This window comes from Poeciliopsis prolifica, unplaced genomic scaffold (genome assembly GCF_027474105.1).
Source record: "Poeciliopsis prolifica strain line A6 unplaced genomic scaffold, Auburn_PproV2 SCAFFOLD067, whole genome shotgun sequence".
NCBI classification, from domain to species: Eukaryota; Metazoa; Chordata; class Actinopteri; order Cyprinodontiformes; family Poeciliidae; genus Poeciliopsis; species Poeciliopsis prolifica.
In genome coordinates, this window is record NW_026562442.1 from 849,854 (window position 1) to 876,365 (window position 26,512).

The 26,512-nt window shown below is 37.8% G+C and overlaps 1 protein-coding gene across 3 annotated transcripts in view; it reads left to right on the forward strand.

Annotated features, from left to right (window-relative positions):
* The first annotated feature begins 8,105 nt into the window (after positions 1-8,105).
* The window catches only part of LOC129351480 (uncharacterized), a 58,658-nt gene continuing 40,251 nt past the window's right edge, over positions 8,106-26,512 (forward strand). For 2 of the 3 annotated variants that reach the window (XM_055020331.1, XM_055020330.1), the window contains exons 1-3: positions 14,106-14,313; positions 20,207-20,272; positions 25,624-25,816. In XM_055020331.1, coding sequence (XP_054876306.1) covers positions 14,164-14,313; positions 20,207-20,272; positions 25,624-25,816 — 409 coding nt within the window. In that variant the 5' untranslated portion in view covers positions 14,106-14,163. Of the gene's footprint in view, positions 8,184-14,105; positions 14,314-20,206; positions 20,273-25,623; positions 25,817-26,512 lie in introns of those variants that run through there. The other variant, XM_055020332.1, reaches the window with a different exon arrangement.

Below are 26,512 nucleotides of genomic sequence, written 5' to 3' on the forward strand. Positions count from 1 at the left end.
CCTGCTTGCAAAAACAGTTTGGTCTCCTGCAGCCTGGCTGACCTGAAAGCAGGTAGAAATATCTGCAGCTGATACGTCCAACACATGATGTGTGGATTCAGTATTTACATGTAGATCTACACCCATTTATCAGTGCAGAATTTCTTAATTTTGATCGATTGGTGATTAGAGATGCACCGATCCGATATCTAGATCTGTAACACAAATTCAGTCTAATTAATGACTTGTGTTCTGAGCAATGTCATTGTTTATTTATTTTACTTTATCTTTTGAATTTCTAGCTACGCTTTCTTTATTATTTATTTTACATTGGCTGCCATACCCTTATAAATGACTGAACAGAAGTTTGTGAACTGTTTTGTATTTATATGTGGTGCAAAGTTTCCAAATAAATGTGTAATTCAGCACATTTATGTCTGTATTTTAAAAAAACCCAACAAAAAACAATTTTAATTCAGTACAGCACTGTGTTTTATATGAAATCGGTACGGGACAATTTTTTTAACATCCTAAATCTCCATCAAGATCGGAAGTGAAAAAAGTGGATCAGTGCATCCCTAGTCTGAACATTTGTGATTAAAAATAGTCGCACCGATCCGTTTACTCATTTTAAAGAACATTTCTGCATTTTATCTATTTTAAATCCACAAATACACATTAACATTTGCTACATTTTTTACTATTTTGATAACTGAACAGTGTTTTTGTTGTAATTTATACTTCCATGCAGAGAATGTTGTTCTTAAAATATATGCAAAGACAATTTATACATTTATTTTATCAATAGTAAATTATTTCTTGTCCACTCTAGAACTATTTAAGTTCTTAGTAATAAAAAATAGTGATTTTTGTATGTTTTTTTTTTCTGTTTAGACAAAAACAATACCGAAGACGAGCTCATGTCTGAACATTTATCTTCTATATTTCAGGAGCCACATCCTGTCTGAGAACAATGTCTTGATTCATGAGCAGGAAATAAAAACGCCGATCTTAACACAGAAAGTCTGTGAAATACACATTTTCTGCTGCGTTTGCTCGCCTCATCCCAGAAAAACACAGTTTTGGGTGGGAAAACCAGGAGTTTTCCGAAACAATGCGTTATTGTGGTTAGTTAGCGCTAGAGGCTAATTTTGCTCAAGCTAACTGCTGTTTTCTGCAAAACAAACCACAACAATAATGATGTTTGATGGGTTTCTGCAGAATCCATTTTTATTTAACTCCAAACAGTTGTTGTGAAATTTTACTTTTAAAATATGATTCAAGATTTAGTTTTGTCTACAACCTGGAAATGGTTTAATGCTACTATCTATCCATCCTCTTTTTGACTGGAAAATCTGTTATTAATGTGATATTTTGCATTTTCACTAAAAGGTAAACTAAAAAGGATTAAACTCACAAAATTTAATTGTGTAGAAAATCTGTAGTGATACTCCTAACCCAAAAGTTAAGTTGAATTTGATCGTGTTTTCAGAAAAAGTTTATATTTTTCTCAATGTTCAATTAATCTGATCCACTTCTGAGTCATATTATAATTTATAATAGCCATTTTACTACAGCTGTACCATTTTAGAAATATAACAATTTCTGAAAATAATTGTTTTTCCTGCAGTGGTCAGTGTTACAGCAGTTCTGAATAAGCTTCTGACTAAAGTCAGATCCTTTTAATACTCTTCATTTTAAGAAAAATTTCTTGCACAATTATCTCAAGAGGTTCCAGCATTCTGCATCAGCTTGTCGAGCTTTTTATTAATATTTTCTATTGTTCTTTGTTGCTTTAGCACCACACCGATATACATGTGAAAGTTACACAGAGAGACAAAACCCCTCAGGACTCCTGGTGCATCTGGTTTTGAAATTGAGTTTTGTTTTCTGCAGAAGATCGGGTCTTTCTGGTGAAATATGGAGTCATTGTCCAGTAAAAGTGTTGAATACGCAGCAAATATCGACGGAGAAATTAAATCTGTTAAAAATTATTTGAAAAGTTTAAAAGAACCCATCTAGGAAACATGGAAGAAATCACACTTTGCCATCAGAGAAAATTCTGTTTCCTCTGTTTAAGAGTTTTACTAAATAAAAGATAAAACGCAGGGACCAACAGGCTCCACAAGGGGGCGATGTTGGTTAGATAATCAGCAAACACCAGTGTTGCCTCAAATGTTTCTGCTGTTCATTAAAAATCCTAAACTTTGATTGCTCCTCTCTACTGTCGCCACATGCATGCAAACGGCTTCATGTAAACGAACAACCTGACGTTAAATAATCCGCTCTCCTTTGTTTTGAACGGTTATTTGGATGGAAGTGGGCTGAGCGTCATTGGACTCTGTTGGAATGAATGAGATTTCTGCTAGTTATGCAGTTGGGTATTAACTGAACTTGTGTCTATTGAAAAATGACTTAAATTCAGTTTTTGATGTCTAACTAAATGTAAATAAAGTGAAGTTTCAAGTAAAATTACAAGTAGTGAGAAGGAAAACCAATATTAGTACAGTATTTAGTATACAAATTATGTAATATTTCTTTACTTTTTACCATAAAGGTTTCCAGTATTACAAACCATATGTATATTTATCTTACAAAAAGAAAATTATTTGTTTGGTTTCATTTAATTTAAAAGAAATTGCAAAATATATAAGCTGTTAACTCACCTGTTGCTCATTTGTTTTATTTGCAGTAAAGCACATTTTAAATTAACCTAATTTCTGGAACGATTCACCTAAGACAGATATTTCTGTAAAAATCATCTTATAAAGTGTTATTGATTAGGATTAGATAAGATTATTACAGTACATTTGGCTACTATTTTAGTAGCTCAAATACCAAATATACCTTAATGAATGAATATACTTTTTCCGTCCTCAAATAGTCTTTACAATCAGCTCCAAGGACAACCTTTAGCATTACACCACAATATTTCAGCTTTCCAAGCTGCATATAATTCAAATATTTTTGATTTTCTATGGAGAATCCCGCTTGCCGTCAGAGTTGCCCTCACAATGAGCCTCAGAATCAGAGATGTGATGTCACATGACCCCTGTAAGGTCAGCTTGTACAGTGGATGGCGTTCTCCCCTCTGAGTCATTACTGATGATGGACACAATTACTCGTTTATCAGTAGAAGTGATTCTGAGATGACCAACACACTGCGGTTCTGTTCCTGTAATAATGATTTGCCAGATGTGAATCTATGGCCTTCAAATCACTTATTATTTTGTCACAATTATGCGACTCCAGCTATTTTTTTATTTGTGAAAAAGTGGATTTGTTTGAAACTGACGCTGCACACAAAGCGTTGCTGTGCAGAAGGAGTTAGCAGGGGTGCTTAGAGATGATAATCGCTGATACACTTGTGAGGCTCCTAATTGTGCTTTCATGAGATGTCGTTGATTAATGGACAAGATGATGGACATCCTGTGAATGTTGTCCACATGTGTGCTGTCCATGGGGGGTGCCGAAGAATCCACTTCAGCATTGTGAAGGCGCCTTTCTGAGAGGAAGAAAAAAAAAGGGGGCACAAAGTGAAAGTTTGGGACTTTGGGCAGCGCCGTTGTGAGGCGGAGTGAATGAGAGCCTGAGCCGTGCAGCCAGCCACATGGGACGTTCTCACTCGGGATAATGGAGGCCTTTCTGTGGCTCTTAACCCCCTTGTTACATGCTGGGAACGGGCAGCCGTGCGCCTGCCGCTCACAACAGACACGCTCTCCCAGCTGAATAATTGAATTCTTACTCGGCCCTTCTTCTTCTCTCCGGACGCGTCCCGGGCCACACGTGGGCCTGACAGAAACTCTCCCAGGATTAACTTGTTTTGCAGGGAGGGCAAGACTGGATGTTGAAATGTATGGCTGCTTGAACAAATGGAGAACAGAGCTGGGAAAGTGGTGAAAAGAGTATTTACAGATGCATCATCGTCTAAAAGTAGAATCCATTCTTACACTTTCCTTAAAGTCTGTTTTTCAGGTTCAATATTTACATCCTGACCACTATATTTTCAATAAAGTGATTCATTTAATTTCAAAATTCACATTTTTATACTTCCATTTGTGTTTCTACTGTTTCTGAAAACAACCCACGCAACTAAAAAACCAACCAAGACGTTTTTTGACAATAAGTTCATGTTTTTTGGTGTTTCATCTACTAACCCCCGGGAGTCCCAGCCTGTTACCTAGCAACCCCAGCGGAACTCTGCCCATCGCCTAGCAACCCAAATGGAACTCCAGCACATTTGGTCAGCTGGTTTTACCGTTTCTGGAAAAGACAAGTGTTTTTTGTTGACTTGTCATTCAGAAATCAATCGTTGCATTCTTGTTGGTTGTGCAGGGGGCTGTACTAATGCTTCTCAAAGATATACGGTTGTGTAATTGCGCAGCTGTTTTTACATCTGAGTGTAAACATTGTGTTAGAGGAAGTGGCCTACAGCAGCCTATTTGGATTGAAAGTGACAGAGCCCTCAAAATAGGCAGAAACTAAAATCTCATTACAAAAAATGTAGCGAATATGTTTTGTACAGCCTTCAGACCTAACCCAACCTGTTCAAGGAAACATAACAAATCATCTTTAAGGCTGCATTTGAGATAAACATGTGGATTAATTGAGATCTGATTGAGGTGTGCTGGGCTTTTATGATGAAAAATCACCTGTTCCAAAAGATTAAACTTATAATTTTTTGCTCCATCTACATTATGTAGGATGGCTGAAGTGATTTGTTTTGTACTCTTCCCAAAAAACAGCCTTAAAAAAGTTTCTCAATAATATTTATTTACTGCAGACCTTCTCTAACCTTTCTGAAAGAGTTACACCAATTGCTTTGTGATTGTTTTTATAGAGTATGTCCCATTTTGTTCCCTTTGTTATATATGTGACAAAATCGGGAGACAGTTATGACTTTCATGGTCCAGTTAATGGCTCACAAACCCCTAAACAACTCAGCTCCCCCTGGTTGTCGACATTCAAAATGAAAATCGATGGCGAAACAGAAAAAAGGAGAAAAAAGCTATTGATTTTTGGACTTTAGAGCCTTTATTCAGCTTGACAGCTGCACGGTATGGAGGGATTGTGTTGCCTGCAGGTGGCTTTCAGCTTATTCTATTTCCTACAAATGTTGTGGAGATCTCGATCAGATTGAGGTTGTTTTGGTGAGCACGTCAGTGAAGGGGATGCTGCCGCGTGTTTGTGGTCATTGGAGGACGTGCCGCTTCTTTGCCCCGGGCCGATGAGCTCATCAGGTGGCGGGTGTGAGCTGGGGGCTGGGGTCATCGCCTCCGTCCTGCTCTGCGACCAAACACAAAAGGGGTTTCCTTCCTTCAGCTGCGCCCACTTTCACCTGTCACTCAGACTTTCCAGGGTAGCCGGGCCTCTGGAGGGCGGCTCCAGGTGAGCGTTCAAGTGTGGCTGATGACTCATTGGCAGTCCATCTGCAGCTTTAGCAACAAACTGTAGGTTCATTACTGCTGCAAAGTTAGACTGTCATAGGAACAAAACAATGGTGATATAGTCACAGTGTTATATAATGATAAGTACTTAGTTTGCTTATTAATAGAGCTCAAAGAACAGACTTTAAAATCTTGCTGTTAGTTCATAAATCACTAACAACAGTATTAATGTATTAGCGCCACAATACGTTAAAGATCTGCTGTGTCACAGCAACCTTCCCGACCTCTCGAGTCTTCTGGTTCTGGTCTGCTCTGCATCCCCAGAACCAGAACCAAATGAGAAGCAACATTCAGCCTCTCTGCACCACATTGGAGCAAACTGCCATAAAACTGCAAAACAGCCGAAACACTGAGTTCCTTCAAGTCAAGGCTAAAAACTCACCTGTTTAGAATTGTTTTTGAACCGTAATAACTGGAACACTGATCAACATATTCGACGTGTTTTCATGATTTTAACTATCAGAATAGCAAATGCAATGTTTATATTATTTTTCACAACTGTTGTTTGATGTGTTCATGATGTTTTTAGGTTAGCCAAAGTGCTTTTCAGTTGGTAAAATAAGATAAAACACAACAGAAACAATAAAATAAAAAGAGAATTAAAGTGTCACTCACTTTGAACATATATGTGTTAATCTGAAGAGGCTGAGGTTAAGAGTTTTCTCCTTGTGATATAGGCTGAATAAAATTGCTGAGTAACTTTATGACACTTTATATGTTACAATTCATAAGGAAATGAAATATAGTTTGTTTTTAAGGACTAAGTACTTGAGAATAAAAGGCCGTTCACTTCTGCAAAAGCATGCAACCTAATCTCCACTTCAACTCTCTCTGATTGCATAAAAGCAGCAGAAATAGTGTAAGTTATATATATGTTTTTCAATCCTGTTCTTGTGCGCCTCTTTTTCTAATGTCGCTCTTACTGCTACTGATTATCATTCAGGTATGAAGTGAAATATGATTTTATTGTGTTGGTTTTAACATTTATGATTGGGGTTGCTAGGTAATTTGCGATGCCCAATCAAAAATTACATAATCAGAAAAATTTCACAACATTAAAAGCTTTCATATTTATTTCCCTCAAGATTTAAAGAGAATCTGAATAAATTAAAAACACATTTACATCGATGAAAATAAACTGAAATCTCTACTTTGAAAAAGATTCTGTAAATAGTAAATATGTATAAAGATGCTTCTCCATAGTTGCAAACAATTAAAAGCTGTGTTTTGTCTTTGGGTGTCGTGTTTATTGGCCTCACTTCAACGTTTTCATGTTTGCTTTTGGAGCTGTCCTCAAGTCAGTGTTTACACAGCCGTCTCTGGCAGAACGCACAATGTACTGTAGGTGGAGAAAACGCAGACATAATGAGAAGCCTGCGACTGATCCTCTTTCATGCTGCTTACAACACAAAACATGCGTGGAAAACACACAAAGGGGAAATTACTCTGCAGCTCATAATCACAGCGATGTGTGACGAGTCATTTCCTCATGACTTGTAAATGTGACGTGGGAAAGCAACTAAACTAAATCTTGTTTTGGGACGCCATAGTAAAGGTTTCCAAACATCTTTGAGTTCATTTGTACTAATTTTAATTGCACAAATAGATTATAACTACTTCTAAGTTAAAGATTTATTATTGTAAAGGCATAAAATATGTTACATTTCCAATTTAACTGATTTTTTTCAGTCACAAACCAGGCACTTTTGTATGTTTATTAATAGAATCAGTATAGCTTTCATCCAGATCTACATTTATAGACAGACCTATGATGCAAATGAAGAAAAAAAAAACTAATTCTTTAAAATAATATTTTAATTCTTTTCAATTAAGAACTCTGGAAGAAATTAAGAGCTCACTGCACCATTGAAAACCTGGTTATTCCACTAAATGTTGATTTCTGAACTCTTCCTGAGTTAAAACATTAGTATTGTTGTTTCTAAATGAATATTAACTTCTTTTCTTTGCGTTATTTGAGGTTTGAAATTACGACATATTTTTTGTTCTTTTGACTATTTCTCATTTTCTTCAAATAAATATTACATTTTCGCTTAGAATGTTAGTTGTCAGTAGTTCATAGAATAAAAGAACAATGTTCATTTTCCTCAAACATATTCCTATAAAACTGTAAAATCAGAGAAACTGCTCATTTTAAGTTGTCTCCATTTTTTCCAAAGTTGTATGTGCAAACTTTTATAGTTGTTGGTATCGATGAATGTCTTTCAAAAAGTTAAAAAAAAAATTTTTTAAATCTGTGAATGAGACTTTTTTTTAATGATTATTATTTTTAAGCATATTCCCCAGCTAAACTGAAAATTACAACCCACAGGCAACATAAACAGCATTTTGAATCATTTTTTAAAGGTTTAAACACTCATTTAAAATGTTTTTTCCTTACTGCATATGGCTCCAAAAGTTGAGAATGTTTCAACTTTGCAGGTTATTGGTAAGCTTACAGTGTTGTCATTTACACACAAGCAATAACTGATACACACAAAACAGATTTTTGTTCTGTCGATAAGAGTTTCCATTGATTGTAATAGTTGTATTCAACAGGTGGCTCCATGTTAGTCTCGCTGAGTTGCTCTGTACCTTTCTCCACCAGCAGAGGGCGACATTTGCTCTGCCGTCTGTTACCTACGACTCTGGCCCCTCCCGTCACCTCTCCTAATCCCCCGCCCCCGAGTCTTGTTGCCGTGGAGACAGCTCAGACGAGCAGGTGATGCATTGACAGGGAGCAGATGGTTCCCCGTGGAGGTAAGCACGGCTGAACAATGCTTCCATATTCATCAGAAAGTCTTGCTGACTCTCGGTGTCTCCCTCCTTCAACTGTGTTTGCATGCATAACTTCAAAGCTGAAACACACACACACACACACACACACACACACACACACACACACACACACACACACACACACACACACACACACACACACACACACACACACACAGATGTTTGTTGACCTGATGGTTCTGCGAATACAGAGTTTGTACAGTCAGCCTGGTTGTGGCAGGTTAAAGTGAGGCACTGTGGCCTCCAGGGGGCGCTGTGGGAGCCTCAGAAAGTTTGAGAGTTGAGGCAAAAAATCCAAACCCAATTATTTTTTAATCTTACAATTTTTTTGTTTTCTGTTATTTGTTATTTGTTCCTCAAATAAACACGAGCAAGAAAGTCCAGCACTAATGCAATAAACCTACAAGAACCATGGGAAAAAAAATTTGGCGTGATTTATATAAAATATTACATATTACAAATTCAATTTTTTATTAAATTGTTGATAAAATTTTCCACCATCTAAAGTCAGATGGTATGAAGCAGAAATTATGCTAAATGACTGTAATAATTATTGAATAGTGAATAGAAAACATTCTAAAAGTTGATGTATCTTTACATATTTTGTGCCAGGATGGTTTGTAAAACTTTCCTCTGTCCTCAACCTGATGAATAGAAGCTAGTTACTGTATTTTAGATGGAGGCATTTGTGTCCTGCAGGTGTTCCTGAGCTTTTCGCCGCAGTAACTCACTCCTCTAAAGAAGCTCAGTCTTTAGCCGCTGTCTCCCTTGGAGATAAAGTACAGACACCCCTCTCTGCCTGCCTCTTTCATTCAGCTAACTCCTGAATAATCCAGCAACAATACGTTTCTCCAAGGCAGTGTGCAGCGATTCCACCCTCGTTTCGGGAGGAGGGGATCGACTAATGCATGTAAAACACAGCCATTTTTTTCCTTGAATAAGTGGTGAAGGGGAAAAAGTGCGTGTCACAATAGAAGCTGTGAAGCACTACGCTTAACCCACCACACCTGGAGCACACAACGGGGAGTGAAAGTGGCAGGCCACCTCTCCTCCCCCCCGACTTCACCCATCCTCACCTATCAAAACAGGCTGTAGGAAGCTGGGTTGGGCGGACGGGGAAGGGGGGCCCGGCTATGATAAAGACGCACAGTGAGGAGCCATTCAAGAGCCCTGTCCCATAATGGAGTCACTAATAGGTGCCTATTCAGTGGTGAAAGTGTTTGCTGGAGGAGGGAGAGAGAAAAAAAGTTTCAGGGAAGCAACAATCACTTTGTCTGAGGCCTTGTGTATGTAAAATTTATGCAGCACTCCACCCCGTCCCCAACTCTTTCTGCTGTCCTTTCACTTAAAGAGCGTCGCCACTGAATAGGCGACATACATAGTTTGGAGTCTTTCTTTCATCCTTACTTGAAAATAAACTGAATAGTTGGCTCTCGAGCGAGTCCAGTCCGAGGTTGTTCTCAGAAAACTCTTGCTGTAGACTTACACAGATGGCCAGCATTTACACAATAACGTCTTTACCGATTGGTTTAAATGTAAAATCTGTCTAGAAAGCAGGAAAAGTTGCAAGAAAACTTATGAGCTGTAAGGGTATTCTTTCTTTTACCGTGGTTTTCATCGGTGATTCTCTAATTTTTTTTCTTAAAATATTTTGAAACTAACATTGTTTGCTGTTCTCATTTTTCATGTTTGTAAACTCCCATTTTGGTTGACATTGCTTCTAAAAACAGCCCGAGCACCAAGTACACAGTAAATTAATGATTGTTGGTGTCTGTTTGAAAAAACCTCCTAAATATTGAGTCAAAATCAACAGACACTGCACTGTTACCTCAGTGCAGGTCCAGCACATTTGGTCAGCTGGTTTTACTGCTAGAAAAGACAAGAATGTTGTTGTTGACTTACGATCCAGAAACCACCTCCTGCATTCTTGTTTGTTGTTTAGGAGACTCCACTTCTGCTTTTCAAAGATGTAAGGTTGTATAATTGCATATCTTTTCTCAACCATTTTAACAAGCGAGTCTAAACGTTGAGCTGAGGGGAGGAGTTTGGCCAGCAGCAAATTATTTGGATTACACTTGACGATAGGCCCTAAAACATCTAGTTTTGAAAGGAGTTAAAATAGGGAGAACTGAGCAAAACAACAATTTTGTGCATTAAATGTAATGAATATGTTTTGTTTAGGCCTTTTCTAATCTCTTCCAGGAAGCATTGGCCCTTTTCAAAAAATGAAGGAAAGCTGCAGAATAAGAAGTGGCTTGTCTGAAAGCAAGATATTGCTGATTTTAAGTAAAATATTTCTTAATATTGATGAAAAAGTTCTGGTTCCATTGGCAGACAAGTACTTTTTCATTAAGATTAAGGGTTTATTGACTTAAACAAGCTCCTATAGTTTGGTGAAAAGTTACTTGTTACTAGTTTTGTCTGATTTCAAGTGTACTAACATATGTGCTTATCAAGACCAAAATACTTGATAAGATTTTGTGTTTTTGCAGTGAGGACACCCACTGCCACTGCTCCTCAGCAGGGGATCTGCCCTCGTGGGTGAGCTGACTAATCTGGAAATGCTGAGACCATATTGTAAGACATTGAATAAAATACGGCGGCCATATTGTGGTTTGTGTCAAGCGGCTTAGCTGACAGATTGATGAGTTGAGAAAATAGCTGCGCTAACCAGGGGACAAGCGGAGGCTCCCAGCATGGCCTGGCAACCGGGGTTTGGAGTCGGGCCTGCTGCCCACAGCAGCCGGTGCAGGTCACGGCTCTTTGAATGTCCGTCCCGCTCCTGACAAAGGGCAGCGTGTGGTGGGCAGGGCAGCTTTTCTTAAAACAGCATGATAGCTCTTGTAATTGTGTTTTAATGTGTCTTGTGGAAAGCTTTGTCAGCTCTTCTGTGCTGATGTATGTGTTTGTTAGCATCCTAATTAAAAGGATGTGCTTAAATGTTACTTGTTTGTTCTTTGAATATAAGGACGTTTTTTTGTCTAGGAATACGTTTCTGCATTCGCAACCAAGAATTTGTATCATTATTCTGATGGGGCGCTGTAAGGAAGTGGGCATTTATCACTCCAGTAAACATCCTACCAGCAGGAGGAGCTATTTTTGATTTGATTTGGTGTTTTTTGGTGTGCTGAAAATGAGCAGTTTCAGATTTCTTCGGAACGTAGCGTCACAAATTAGCATCGCTCTGCGCCTAGCAACCCCAGGGAAACTCAGCCTGTTACCCAGCAACGCCGGCAGAGCTCCACTCGTCTCCTAGCAACCCAAGCTGAGCTGATTTCACCACTGCATGTGCTGCACAATGGCTACTGGAAAAGTGTTCTGTTTTTGTCTTACCATCCAGAAACCACTTGCTGAATTATTGTTCGTTGTGCAGGAGGCTCTACTAATGCTTTTCAAAGATGTATCGCTATATTATTGCGCATCTGTTTGCAGCCATTTTCACGAGTGTAAACTGAGTTGGATAGGTCATCTTTAAAAGTTCACTCTTATCTATTTTACATTGAGTTTCCCTTTGTGATCAATAAGGTATTTTTGAATTGAATAAAGATACTGGTGGACAACAAACAGGTTATATCACAATTCTCTTTACTGTAACATGATGGGATTTGAAGTTGTACTGAAAAAGAAACAAAAAAAAACTCATGTTATAAATGAGTTTGGATTAAAATGTATGTATTTGATATTATGATTTTCTGTTTTGCATCTTTAGATTTGACAATATTAGACAGATGAATCAACTTTTTGTCCCTTTTGGACACGTTTTCATTGCAGTCTCCAAGCAACCAGTCCTCTGGCATCTGGATGATGCTGACCTGCTCTGCAGAGCCCCCACCAGCTTCAACACAGAGACAGCAGGCAGAGTCAGTTATGTTAAAGAGAGGTCTTGATCTCACAAGCCAAAAGAAGCTTATTTAAGTCGTGTTGGATCCTTTTGCTTTGGAAAAACATAAATAAATCTCTTCCCTTGGTCAAATGGGACAGTGATGAGTGAGAACACTGCAAAAACAAAATATTACCAAATATTTTTGGCCTATTCTATTGTAAATAAGACAAAACTAACTCAAAAGTGACTTTTCAGCAAAATATAAGAGCTTTTTCTAAGTAAATAATTCCTTGAAATTGATTTAAAAGAAAAAACCAAATCAGCGGGAATAGGGTTCTTAACATTAACACTTCAGAACCAAAGAAAACCCAACTTTGACTTGAATTGGCACTTATTCAGGTCAAACGCAATTTAAAAATACTTTTTTGATCCCAAAGGAAAATTAAATAACTGAAGAAAATGTCAAATTCATCAATATTAAGACTTTTTTCACCTAAAATTAGTTATATCTTGCTGAAAAGTTACTTGTATGTTAGTTTTGTCTTTTTTAATGTATTTTCATTAGAAAACTAGACCTAGATTACTTGGTAATATCTGGTGGTAGTATGTGATTTTCCTGCTTTTCCAGCAGAAATGCATTTTGTGTCATGAGAGTAACTGTTTGCCACAGAAACCGCTCCACATTCTTCTCGTTAATATTAAACCAAGAACTTTCGGCCGGTCGGGCCGGACGCAGCTCTTCGTAATGAGCTCAGGTTTCAGATGCAGATCTAGAGCTTCTCAGAGCGCACACCCACAGGCCGGGCCGACTCCGGCCGCCTCTGGCCGCCTCCGATTTGTGGAATCGATAGGCTTCATTGTTGTCACAAAGCTCGCCGCTATGCGCCTCTAATGTAATTAAGGAGAGGAGATTTATGCCGCAGTGTGTCTGCCCAGAACCTGATCCGTGTTGCGTCTGGAGTCGGGTTGAAAAGCTGCCTTTCTCTCCAGCTGCTCCTGATTCTTGCTCTGGACTCTGTCACTCTGGGCTGCACAGCTGTTCAATGTTTAATTCAAAGCGCTGCTCTGTTGTCACCCCGGTTTCTTCTGCACATGTGACAGAAAAACAGAGATGAAGTTTGTCTGTGGTAGGAAAGTAACGTTGGATCTGGACTCGAGTAAGAGTAGCACTACTTCAGCATGCGTTTACTCAAGTAAATGAAACGAGTAAAACAGTATTTGATGTTTTAATTAATTACTCAGTTCTTGAGTTGCCTTTAAGATTTATAGATTACTTAATGAGGCAGACCAAAATGTAAATTTATGTGGGAATCTTGGTATTTAAGGCCACAATGAAAATGTTTCTTATAAACGAGTACTAGGGCTATATTATGGAATATTAAAATTACCAGAAAAAAGTTATTGTATTACAATAATAGTCATAAAATTCAGAGAATAAAGTTGAAATAATCCAAGAACAAAGTTGTAGTATTACAGGAATACTCATTTTACAAAAGTAAAGTTGAAATAAAGTGAGAATAGTTAGTATTTCTATAATAAAGTTGTAATATTACAAAAATAAACTAATATAATGAGAATAAAGTCAAAATAATGTGAGAATAAAGTGAATATTTTGAGAATAATGTTATATTTTGACTTTATTCTTGTAACACAACTTTATCCTCATAATTTAATTTCATTTTCAATTTTTTTTAGCATGGCCTTAGTACGCATCTTACAAAAAACAAAAATCGAAATCAGTTTCTTTTTATAGTTCAAATTCAGTGGAGTTACTAATATTGGGGAAAAGCATCCAGAAGTTTTACTCCAGTAATAGTTGTTTAAATTCATAGTTAAATTACCTAAGTAAAAGTAAAAATACTCCTCATAGTACATTATTTTTCAAAACTAGCTACTGCCATGTCTGTCAGAGGCCCAACCTTTGTTACTTAATGTTCAGGGAAACATGCTTGAGAGTCTGAATGGTAATTATTAACAGAATATTATTTAAAAAGCCTCCCACAGAGAGCGTTCACTCTGCTCCTTCACTTTCAAACCAGAAGGAAAAATTAGTCAAAACACTGAAGTATATTTTTGTGTTCAGAAGCATAAAAATGTAAAGACTAGAACTTGTTGGAAATGTCTTCTTTTGAAAGGAGAGGAGCTCTGGATTTTCTGTCTGAACGCCGACGCAGCAGAAATCAGGATTTGAAGCATCCAGGGAGGCTTCTGTCTCTTCCTGCCAGGCGACCCGACTGCTCTGGTTCTGGACGCCGCGGGCCGCACAGGGTGAGTCCCTCCATGCTCACCCAGGTCTCCCTCCACAACATCCTGAATAAAAGACACGTCAAATGAGCCCCACGTCGAGAACATGAGAGAGACGGTCCAGAGCATCTGTCCTCTCTCTGAAGCTAATGAATGTTAAGTAGGTTAGTCGCCGATGTGCCGGTGTCTCCCGGGTCATTGTGGCAGCAGAGCTGTGCTTTTGTCAGGGTGCGCCAGCCCCCTGTGAGACATCTCAAATGGCTGGACCCGCTTTGCCCTGCACACAGTCTCACCACCGGTAGTCACCATTTTGATCCTCTTGCTTGCAGATTAAAGCAGAAAAGCAGCTCTGTCCTATCAGCGGGGCTCCCCGGCTCATTTCAGGGTCACAGAGTCCTTGCAGCCCCCTGACCCGAACCCCAACGTGTGCGCACAGACCCACCGGTGTGAGGAACACTGCAAAAACACAAAATCTGAACCAGATTCTTATTCTAATATATTAGTCTTGTCTCATTTCATGTCAGGTCACTATTTAGCCAGAAATATGAGCTTATTTTAATTCAATAATTCCTTAATTTTGACTAAAAACATTACAAGTTTCAGTGGGAGATTTTTTCATTAATAACAAGATATTTTCCCATGTTATAAATGAAATAATCTGCTTGTGAAAAAAACACTTTTTCATCAATATTTAAAGCTCCTGTATCTTCCTGGTACGTTACTTGTAACTTATTTTAAGTGAACTAAGATATTTCCATCAAAATGAACTAGTTATTGACTTAATGCCAGCTTTTATATCTTGCTGAAAAGTTACTTGTAAATTAAGTTTGTCTCATTTTAAATGTACCAAGATATTTTCAATGCAATTGACCAAAAATACTTGGTAATATTTTGTTTTTGCAGTATTTGAGTATTTTTTATTTATTAACCGATTTGATCAAAAATAAAGAGCTTTATTTATTTCTTTACTTATTGGAAAAATGTTTTGTTATAAGTAAAATAATTTTCCAATTTAAGTAGCAATTTTTTATGAATATCAACAAATTATTGACTTAAAATGAGCTGATATAACTTTGCAAGTTAGTTGCGTCTTATTTCAAGTGAACCAATATATTTTAATGAGAAGAGACAAAAAATACTTGGTAAAATTAGGTGTTTCTGCAGCGTTCTAACTTATTTACTACTCAATTTGATCAAAAATACAAGCTTTACTATTATTTCACTTATAATGTGGGAAATAATCTGCAAGTGGAACTAGAAGCTTTAAAACAAACTGCTGTATTTTTGCTCAAATGTTAGTTGAAAGTTCGCCATTTCCACAAATGCATTGCTTTTGATCAAAAACAACCAAACGGATCCAAGAGAAAAGTCTTAACGCTGTCAATCAACATAGTGTATGCGCTGCTCCATGGTCTAATGGAGGAGAAACAACAGAAACAAATCATCATGAGTTACCTACTGCAGCTTTAAGTGTAGTTAGATATTTGAATTGAAATGAAATTAAATCTACTGGGTCAGATTTTGTGTTTTTGCAGTGAAGGGATGAACCCCATTAAACAGGATTGGTGGGATGCTCGCATTCATGGCTCATTATGGCTGACCCCAGGCTTTCTCTCTCTCAATTTTCTCCTTTTCTCCCGTGTCTCCGGCTGTAACCTGGACTCAGCCATGCTGAGGTGTTCACTCAGACCTTTTGTTGGCTTTGATAAGTCAGCAGCTCCATCAGTCGATTCTAAACGGGATGCTGCTTTGTTCCTGCGCTTTGTTTCCACCATCCTGTGGAGAGTGTGTCATCTCTTTGGACTCAATTTCTGTGTCCTGACCTCATGCAGTTCTAGTTATTCACTTCTAAAAGACGAGGCTGCTATGTTCAAACTTAGAATAAATAATACGTATTGGAAGTTTCAAGTAGAAATACTGCTACACATGCAAAGCTCCTTTTTTTTTTAGCACAAGCCATTTTAACAATAGTTTTCTGCAGTCAGAATGGCCATGTCATATTTGTGTGACTCTTACATCATTAGATGCATTTCCATTGACGGTAAAATTGAGCAAATTGGAAATACGAAAGTAAATTTGCTTCATGGAAACACTCCAAATTAGAAAAAAAACGTAAAAAATTCAAGAAAAATCTTTTTTTATTTGGATGAGGTGGTTTTCCTGCCGTTTTGAAATTTACATACACCCCAAAACCTCAATGGAAACACTTTTTTCCCATCATGCCAACAACCGGATGTTACTACTGGTGGAAATGACAAAGAAGACGACTTATCGCATTAACAAACTTATTCACACATGAATTTCATTACATTTCTTGTTTTAATGGAAACGCTACAATTGTGAAATTGTATTTTTAACTTATGCTCACATTTGTAATGGAAACACAGTTATTGGCTATTGATTTGAGACATGCGTCGTAATTCTTCACCAGAACAAGACAGCCGCAATAAAACAATGGCTGCAGCAAACAGGTCCATCACATGGAAAGTACTTGATTGTCGACACCGATTGCTCAACAACTCTAATTAATGATTGGTTTAAACCATAAATCAATCAATCAGCTTTATTTCTATTGCAAATTACAGGAGCAAGGCAACTTCACGTCATAAAAGCACAAAAATTAAGGTGCGATAGAAACAACATACAGTCTAAACTTAAGAAACTAGTGACAAATTTTGCTAATCATTAATACACATTGAATATATTGATCAATTTTCCATTTATCTTGTTTCAAATCAATTCTAAACAGCTGGGCTTTTAGCCTTGAGTTTAAGGAACTCAGTGTTTCGGCCGTTTTGCAGTTTTGCGGATGTTTGTTCCAGTTTGTGGTGCATGGAAGCTGAATGCTGCTTCTCTAAGTAGTGGCGTAATTTCTTTCTTCATCAGTGAACTGCTGTGAGACGTCCATGTTCTTCTAAAGTCTGTTTACGGTCGCATGAAATGTACAGTTTCTACAGAAATACACATGAAAATGTTAAGCCTTTGGCTTTTGAGATCAAGAATATTTCCAGTAAGCAGAAAATTGCTCATAAGCTTGAACCTGGAATCGTGTGTCTCAGCTTGGTGTTTCATAGCTGCTACCTTAATTAAACATTGATTAAATGCCTATTAACGTGCGCCGACTCCCAGGCAGGGTGTAATCAGGTGAAACTGAGTTAATAAAACATCCAGTGTGGAGCTGAGGAGAAAAAGGAAGGACTCCCCTGAGAAAGACAGACAGATGGCAGCAGGGATCACCACAGAGGACGAAGCGGAGTGGATAACGAAGCAGTAACCACTTTGGTGATTACTTCTAAATTGGTAATTTGATCTGCCCCTTTCCCACCCACTCATTATTGATAAGGCCGGCCATATTTGACCATATTTGCCCTCCGCTGCCGGAGAAGCCTGCTCTGCGTTCACCAGATCGAGGCGAACTCTTAAAAGTGGGGATGCATCTTGTCGACACATACGCGATGGAAACCCCATCTGCCAGGAGTCTCCCTAATCTCATTATCTGGATTGAGCAGGAAAAAAGGAGCAGCAATCACTTTAGGTGAATTCTCTGTGGGATTATGTCTCCTGTTGGAGATGATGGGACATCAGAGGCAGAGCAATTCCATCAATTAATTCAGCTTTGATTGAGCTGATGAGGCAAAACCTTTAACTTTATGTTTTGATGCTTTTTCACGTCGATGGAAAAGTTGAAAAGCATCATTTGAGACGGAGATCCCAGTCTGAATCCCACAGCTATCTGTTCGCAGTGACCATCTGTCAACTTGGAAATAGTAATTAGTCACTAATTACTTCCACAAGACAGCAATCCAGTTACATAGACTAATCATTTTTAAAAGGAATACATTATTTTATTATAAACGATGCACAAACTAAATAAGCAATAAACCTTTTACTCTTCATATTACATCAAATAAAATGTATTCAAATGAAACCCTGTGACTTTTAGCTTCATACCTATTAAATCACCAAAAATGTTATGAAATGCAACAATCTTTTATTGATGAATTTTGTGAAATGTATTTAAACCTGTCCTGCATATTTTAAGAAATCAAGTATTTCTTCTGTGGAGTTGCGTTTCTAACTACTCCACCATAGAAAATACTATTTATTTGTGCTTGTTATCCTGGTTTGCATGCAGTTAAGTTACAGTAATCAAAGTTTTATGAGATTCTGACCCCTTGCTTTCCTCGTTACCTGAGAAAAGTAATCAGATTACAGTTACTCTCGTCAGTTACTCAGAGGAGGGGTGGGATGACTTGCAGCCTCAACTCTTTCAGAAATTGCTCAGAAACAACGGGAAGTGTCCTAGTCCATGCCTGGACTGTTTTTTTTAGTTAGAGAGAAATATATTCAATAAACATTAAAAATAAACATTAAAATTTAAGATATTAGAAGCATAAAAACCAATTTTTATGTTTCTAATAACGTTGAATGTCTTCATACATTTCTTGTATTCATTTTAATCTTAAGTTTTTCAAACATTGTGAAGTTTTTCTTTCTCTCTGTCCTGATATTAAACCATGCAATATGAACATAATATTGTAGACTTATAACTTTTTACTTATAAGATCAAGTGGGATCAGACTGCTGCCGACAAAATGCCTAAATATACTTTTTACTGGCTGATTTGGAGCCGCCAAAATATTGTAAAAAGTTTAAAATTTGTGATTTTTCCTCCAATTCACTTTGGCTTTTTGCTGTCTGTCATTATTACTTTGTCTCTAATTAAAGCGGCTTCTTGGATCAGAATAGTTAGTGACATTGGTGCCATAATTTAACTAATTATACGTTAAAGCCACCGCACAATCAGAGATGGTCTGACCTGACGCTGCCCTCTAGTCTTCATTTGTTGGACTTGCAGGTTTTCTGTCCTCAGCGGACAAGAGATTATCAGAGTAAACACCAATAAAGTCTTATTGTCCTCCACCTTGTGACCTCGTCTTGCTCCCCGTCACCATCTCTGTTTCGGGGTTATGGCCAGTGAATGAAGGGTGAGTTCAGGGAGGACTTGCTCTGTTGCTCCCTGCAGTGGATCGATTTGAGCTGACTCATCTTCTATGAGCTGCAAAGAGAGATGGATGAGTTTTTGGTACGTGTCCATCTTGATGGATGAGTTGATGCACTGCGTCCGGCTCCACAGGTCGCACCGGTCACATCACCACTGTACTGTCTTGAAGATGTTGAGTAAAGACAGGAAGCAGATGTTAGAAAGGACCGATTGGGAGAGTGAAATAACTTAAAATGCAATCATTAGATGTAAACGAACACATTTCAAAATGTTGGTTTAGAAGTTATTAGACGCTCATATTTATGTTTAAAGTGACTTATTAAGCAAAACTCACATTTTACACTTTTTTGTTCTTCCATTTGGGTCTTAACTGCTTTTGAAAGCACTTAAAAAAAAACATCTAGACGTTTTTACTTGGTTATTGAAGTTTTTTGGTGTCTGGAAAATGAGCCATTTAAAAAAAAAAAACTGTCGAAGGCAAATTCACAAATCAGCAGGCACAACCCCAGTGAAGCAGCCCGTTACCTAGCAACCGCTGCAGAGTTCCGCCCGTTACCTAGCAACCGCTGCAGAGTTCCGCCCGTTACCTAGCAACCGCTGCAGAGTTCCGCCCGTTACCTAGCAACCAAGGAGAGCTCGAGCAGGTTTGTCTGCTGTAAAGAAAGTGTTTTGTTGTTGACTCACCAAACAGAAACCACTTTCTGCTTCTTGAGTTACAACTCTTTCATGATTTTGTACGAAAAATGTAATGAACATGTTTTGTAAAACCCGACTTCTCCTAACCTGTTGACAGAATAATAATAGGTCACCTTTAATGTCTACTTTAGCTTTAATGCTACAGAAACAACCTCTTGAAATCACTGTTTCTTTGTTGCTTCTTTCTCATTTGGTCTTTTTCTTCCTCCGTTTTAGAGACCGATGTACATCTCGTTTGTCACTAAGGCCATTCTGTGGGGCAGAGGAGGCTGCAACCACACTGTAAGTTAATCTATTCTGCAATAATAACAACAACATAGCAAATTGTATAAACAATGACAAAAACGTTTATAGTTTACCTTTAATATTATTGAATAAACTCTGTTATAAAATGATTTGAAGATCTCTGCTGTTGTCTTACTCTGCTGTTAGCTAAGTGAGAAGTCAAATTAAACAAATTTTTAATGGGTTAATTGGGTTAATTTTAAGATTTTACCAAGAAAAATGCTGTTTGCAACCTTAATTTATTGTCTTATCTTTATTGAAAAATGTTTTGATTCAGTTACTGTCAATAATCTTAACCCAGACATTTTTCCCTGACCTTAACTATTATATTTAAATTTATTTCTTTTTTTTTAGAACAAGCAAAATGCATAAATAACCGAGAACACGATAATTTGTTAACCACTTTTATGTTTGAAAGGGAGAGGGAAGAAGTGATCACTTATTTAATCAAATATATTACATAATGACTCAATAATTATCAAAACTTTGTCAAAACCAAGTTACAATATTCATGTGCTAGTCTAGACTATCTCTAACTTTAACCTTAACCAAAACCTAATTCACCGTGACCCCTGACCCCTTACGTCCGCATTAGGACTGGTCTTTGGTCTCCATTAGTCCTCTGTTACTCTAGTAAATACACCAGAAATGGTTCTAAATATGGCGGCTAACACGGACTCAAACTCCCAGGCTCCACCTCTTCCATTCGGTGAAGGAGGCTGGGAGAGGATCCACCATCATTAACGGCGACGTTTCCATGGTCACATTAGAGCCGCGTGGGCCGCCTTCCTGTCTCGGCCTCTGGTACGGCAAACAAAGTCATCAGACAAAGTGGGCCGCTTGGTCTTCCAGCCTCATTTCCATCCTGAGCTGCTTTCTGCATTCAGAATCTCCACATTATCTGCCATTCTGCCGCTTTGCTGCCATCCAGCTGAACCTCATGAATCAGGAGGAGCATCGTGATGTAAAACCGCTTCTGTCAGGCAGCGACACGACTTCTGCTGGAAGGGCGTCGATGTCTGAGCAACGAGAGGCTTTTCGCCCAGCAACCTGCTTTGTGCTGGCAGCTGAAGTCCTTCAGGGTCGCACTTTTAGGAACACGCAAACAATGCAGAAGTTCACCAGTTTAACCCGGAGCAGCAAGTTTGTCTTCCCAAATTATGCTTTAAAGAGTTAAACACTGAAATCTGAATTTCAGCACAACTTACAATATCAGTGTTTCTGTTAAGAATAAAATTACAGAAATAAATTCTCTGACTGGAAACATGTCAACTTTGACATAAGTTTCTGCACATGAGGAAGAGCTTTCATTTAATTTATTTATCTAAACTGAGAGTTAAGATTTATTAGCTCGACAAGATATTTGAATGTTCATCAACTTTTATTACTTCGAGAATTGCAATTCTCTAAATAATATTTGCAAAATATTATATTTTCTAAATATAACAATATTTTCAAATGATTATTTTTAGAAAATAACTAACTTTTCTACTTAGAGAAAAGAAAAATATTGCTTCTAACAAGGTTTTGTTTTTTTAAAATAAAACCTTCCAATGTTAGGTTAAATTACCTAAATTTGTTAAATTAACAGCCTAATTAAAATATTTGAGAAAACATTTCTCAAATATTTTCTATACGTATTTGAGAAATATTAATATTGTTTTATATTTTCTTTAGATATATCAATATTTTCTCTATTGGAAGAAAATTTTTTCTCAAATATGTTTTTTCTAAATATTTTTTAAAATGTTCTCCAAATATTTTCAAGAGAATATTTCTCAGGAAATGTGTTTTCCAAATATTCAGAGAAAATATTAATATTTTCTCCAAGTATAATTATGTAGAGAAAAAAACTTTCACTGATTCTCAGATTTATTTTTGATGAACATTTAAATGTTTACTTTATAAAGTCTGAAATACAAGCAGTTTCCATGTTGATTTTTCCACACTGTAAGTAAAATTCAAAACTTTCCCACAATCAATCCGCGCAGCAGAGAAAACAACTTTGATGACGCGGGACTCAGCAGATTTGCTAAGTGAATTAGAGGCTCTTCCAGAGGAAGGTATTTCCAGGAGTGACAGTACATTGGACCGCACTTTCTGCAGACACCCATTACCGCGGCGTGGGCTCCTCCGGGCCCTCGCAGGCCCCCAGGAAACAGGCTGACCTCCTGGCGTCAGGCAGCCCACACGCTGTCCTCACACAGCCAGAACTGGCTAATGTCATTACGGGCCTGTTTGTGCTCAACAGCTCCCTGATTGAGACGCACAAGTGGCGCTGCTCGATGAATGTAGGAAGTCTATTAGTTACTCCGAGTCCCAGATGGTCTGCCTTGCGTGTGCAGCCCCCCTCCTCAACCATCCGCCCACCTCCAAAACACATAAGCATCGATAAGCAGACACACACACGCACGCACACACTTAATTACGCTGCCTCCGAATGAACCCTCTGACAGGCGGACGGCTATGAGCAAAGACAGAAGTGTGTCTCTGTCCCAGAGGCTGCAGGGACAGAGAATTCTTCACAGAGCTGATGCACAAGAAAGCCAGGCTTACGGCCTAACAAGGTTAAACCCCTGAAAAAGAGAGACTTTTTAAAACATGGAGATTTGTGTTTCTGTGGGGTGTAATTGGCTTTGCTGCAGGGACGGAGGGGGCCGCCGGCGAGAGGCAATGTGGGGGCCGACGACAGTGGGGAGCATTGTGGAGTCCGGCGGATTCAGGGGGGTAAATCTGATTATCAGCTCGTGTCAGAAGCCAGGCTCAGATGCAGCTTAGCGCTGGCAGAAACTTTCTACTTTCAATAGAAAGACAATGAGATCCAGAAGCTCCTGGAAACCTTTAATGACATTAAAAAACACCAACGACAGACATCAAGATGCACCAGTCAGACTGGTTTTATGTCAAAAGGTGGATTCACTCCAGTCCTGTTTGGTTCGCTTCAGTCAAACTTTTGTTCGTTTGACCAGAAAGTCCAGTAAAGTCCGGTTGGTTTGGGGAGGTGTGAACATGCTACAGAACTCTGGTCCACCTCAAATATTGGTGAACTGATGTGGTCTGAATGCACATGTGAACGCTAAACGGTCTGGAAACCTCTCCAAAAACAGGAAGTAGACTACAGCGCAAGGCATTCTGGGTAAATACAACATCCATCGTTTATCCATCTTTTGTTCAGTTATCTGTCTTCATCCACCCGTCACAATAATTAAACAATCACCTGTCATCCATTCATCCGTCCATTCATCCACTCATCCATCCAGGCATCAGTCTGTCCCTTTTTCCACTCATCCTTCCTTTTATCTCTCTCTTTGTCTCTCTGTCTCTATCTTGTTGTTTTGCTTCACATTTTGTTTTTGTTCTGCTTTTACATTTTTAAGTTGTACGTCCAATAACCAATAATAATAAAAATGTCTAATGAAATCACAGTTTTCATGTTTTTGCGCGTTTAGTATAAAATGATGTTCAGTCCTGCTGTTCACATCTGGACACATCAAGCCGCCTTCATCCCCATCGCCCTGAGGATGAGGATGAGGCGGGGGGACGAAGAGCGTGGACAGGCGACATCGTCTCTTGTTCGCTCGTTACTTCTCCCTCTTCACATCACAAGAATGCAAATCTTTAAACCCTCTGAAAAAGAAAATGGCGGAGGGATTTAAGAGCTGATCCTCGCTGTGTCCCTCCTTCTTCTGCTCCTCCTTTCCTCAGAAACAGTTTCTTTTTTTAGACTTTGTTTTAGATTAAGCTTAAATCCAAGACAAATAGAAGCCAATAGGCTTCTATTTGCTCTCAGAATGAGTCACTGGCACCACAGATTTGGGACAAACTGGTTTTCACTGGTTGATGTCGACATGGTTTTATTTACCCGCTTTTGTTTCTCTGGAAGATGCTCTGAAGTTTTATCACCTGGAAACTAATTTTGTGCTTCTTTTTTTACTTTTAGAGGAGGCAGATTTTCTTTCAGGAGAACTTGTTTTCAAAGTAATTACTTATATCAACACAAGGGGGCAGCAGTGACAAGTTATGTTATAAAATACTGTAAGAGAAGAAATAAAAGCCCAGATGGCAATGAGTTATCTCTGTTTTGAATTTTATGTTTATATTAATTTATTTCAAAAAGAAACTCAATTTATTAATTTTATATTTTTTTATTGCTTTGAATTTTCTCTCAGATTAAAAAAACTCTTTTTACAGAATTTCTTGAAGCTCTATCTCCTTTAATTACTCTTTAATTAAATACAAAAATACCATATAATATAATAATATGTATCCACAAGTTATTCTGTATTTTTTCATGAATTAAAATATTAAATCTTTTGGTTATTTAATACAGTTTTACTTTGACATTTTTGTTATTTTTTATGTAATTACTATTGTTTTTTGTGTGTTTGTTTTTTACAATCATACGGTTTTCTATGAAGTTTTTTGTTTTACTTTTCAATAAATACTTGAGATGTCAAACCAAAATTGTCCAGAAATCTAATTGAAATAGACAAGGTGGATTATAAATAAAAGTGGTAATAAATGCAGTAGCATTTTAAAATGTACGGATGCAATTATTCTCTTTTTTTGGTTGTTTTGTTTATTTTCTTTTTCTATTTTTCTAATTAGCAAAAAAAGTTGCTATTTTAGTAATAGCAACGTTTTTATTGCTATTTTTTGTTTAATTATTGTAGCATTTTTACAATCATGTTATTTTCTGAATATCAACATTTCTTGAATGGCTTTGCAATGTAAATTTCAAACAAAATTGTCCAAAATGTTCCTCTTAAAATTGGAAAAGCAAGGTGGGATTATGAATAAAAATGTATTTTATAAATGTATTTCTACATGTTATTTTTTGTTTATTCTGTTTTTTGCTATTTTCTCAGTTTTATCTTTTTGTTTTTTTATTTAATTAATGTAGTTTTTTGACAATCATGTTGTTTTCTAAATAGTTAACAAATAATCACACTGCAATAAATAAAATAAACAAAAATATAAAATTATCCAATTAAGATAGGAAAAGACTAGGTGGATTATGCATAAACGTTGTATTAAATGCTTTTTATAATGTTATTGTTTTATTTACTTATTTTTTTCTAATTCTGCTTTTTTAACTTTTGTGGTGTTATTTAAGTTTTGTTTTTCCACAATAGGTTTGTTTCCTAACTAGTAAAACATTTTTTAAATGAAATTTCAAGAAATAAAACAAGCTTCAAACCAAAATTGCCCAATCAAAATGGGAAAAATCAAAGTTCAAAAATGCTTTTATGAATAAATTTATGAGGTTTTTCTGTTTTTTATCAATTTGTTTCAAGAAAAAACATTTCATTTGAAATGTTATTTGTTATAAAATGTTTGTCTTTCAGCCGCAGGTCCGTTTTGAGCCGGTCCGTCGTCCCCCAGCTGTGTGTCCTCGGTTTCTGTCCCACATGAAGGCTCGTCCTGAGGACTTCCAGCCTCCTTGTTACCTCAACAATAATCACCAGCAGCAGCTTCCGTCTGAGGGGAGGATGCAGAGTTTTAACCTTCCTCCTGCCTCACAATCTGACTTTCTTCTGGGTGAGTTGATTAAACCATCTGGCGCTTTGCACCAGCAGCCTCTCGTTTCTTTTGTTCTCCTCTGAGCAGTCAACATGGAGGCCACCAAGCCTCACTGGATCATAATCCCTGCTTTGGGTTCTAGTTTAAAGTTTAAATCAGGCAGGATGTCCCCACAGCGCCGCCCTCCTGGTGGACCTCTCTCTCTCGCTCGGTTTTCTGCCGCTCCTTTCAGATGTAAAGGTATTTTTCTGTGCTCACACTTTCGCTCCCAGTCGGACTCTGCTTTCCTGTGTGAAAATGTGTGTGTGTGCAGCAGAGGGAGGGCGCATTTCTCCGCTCCGAGGTCCAACACTAATTATTCTGCCATATGGTGGCTGGTTCCCTCACAATCATCCTTGACCCTCCTCCCTTAAGAAACGTGCTGCGCCCAATGCCATGGCTTTGCACTCTGACACATGTCATTCATATGCACATTAGTACACACACACGTTCACATTCAGCTGTGTGTGTGTGTGTGTGTGTGTGTGTGTGTGTGTGTGTGTGTGTGTGTGTGTGTGTGTGTGTGTGTGTGTGTGTGTGTGTGTGTGTGTGTGTGTGAGCACAACAGATGGGAATGGCAGGATATTGGAAAAAGGAGTGCAGAAATGTGGCCTTCACTGCGTTGACTCCTTCGATTGATATTTTAATAATTTTATCAATATATTCTGGCACAAC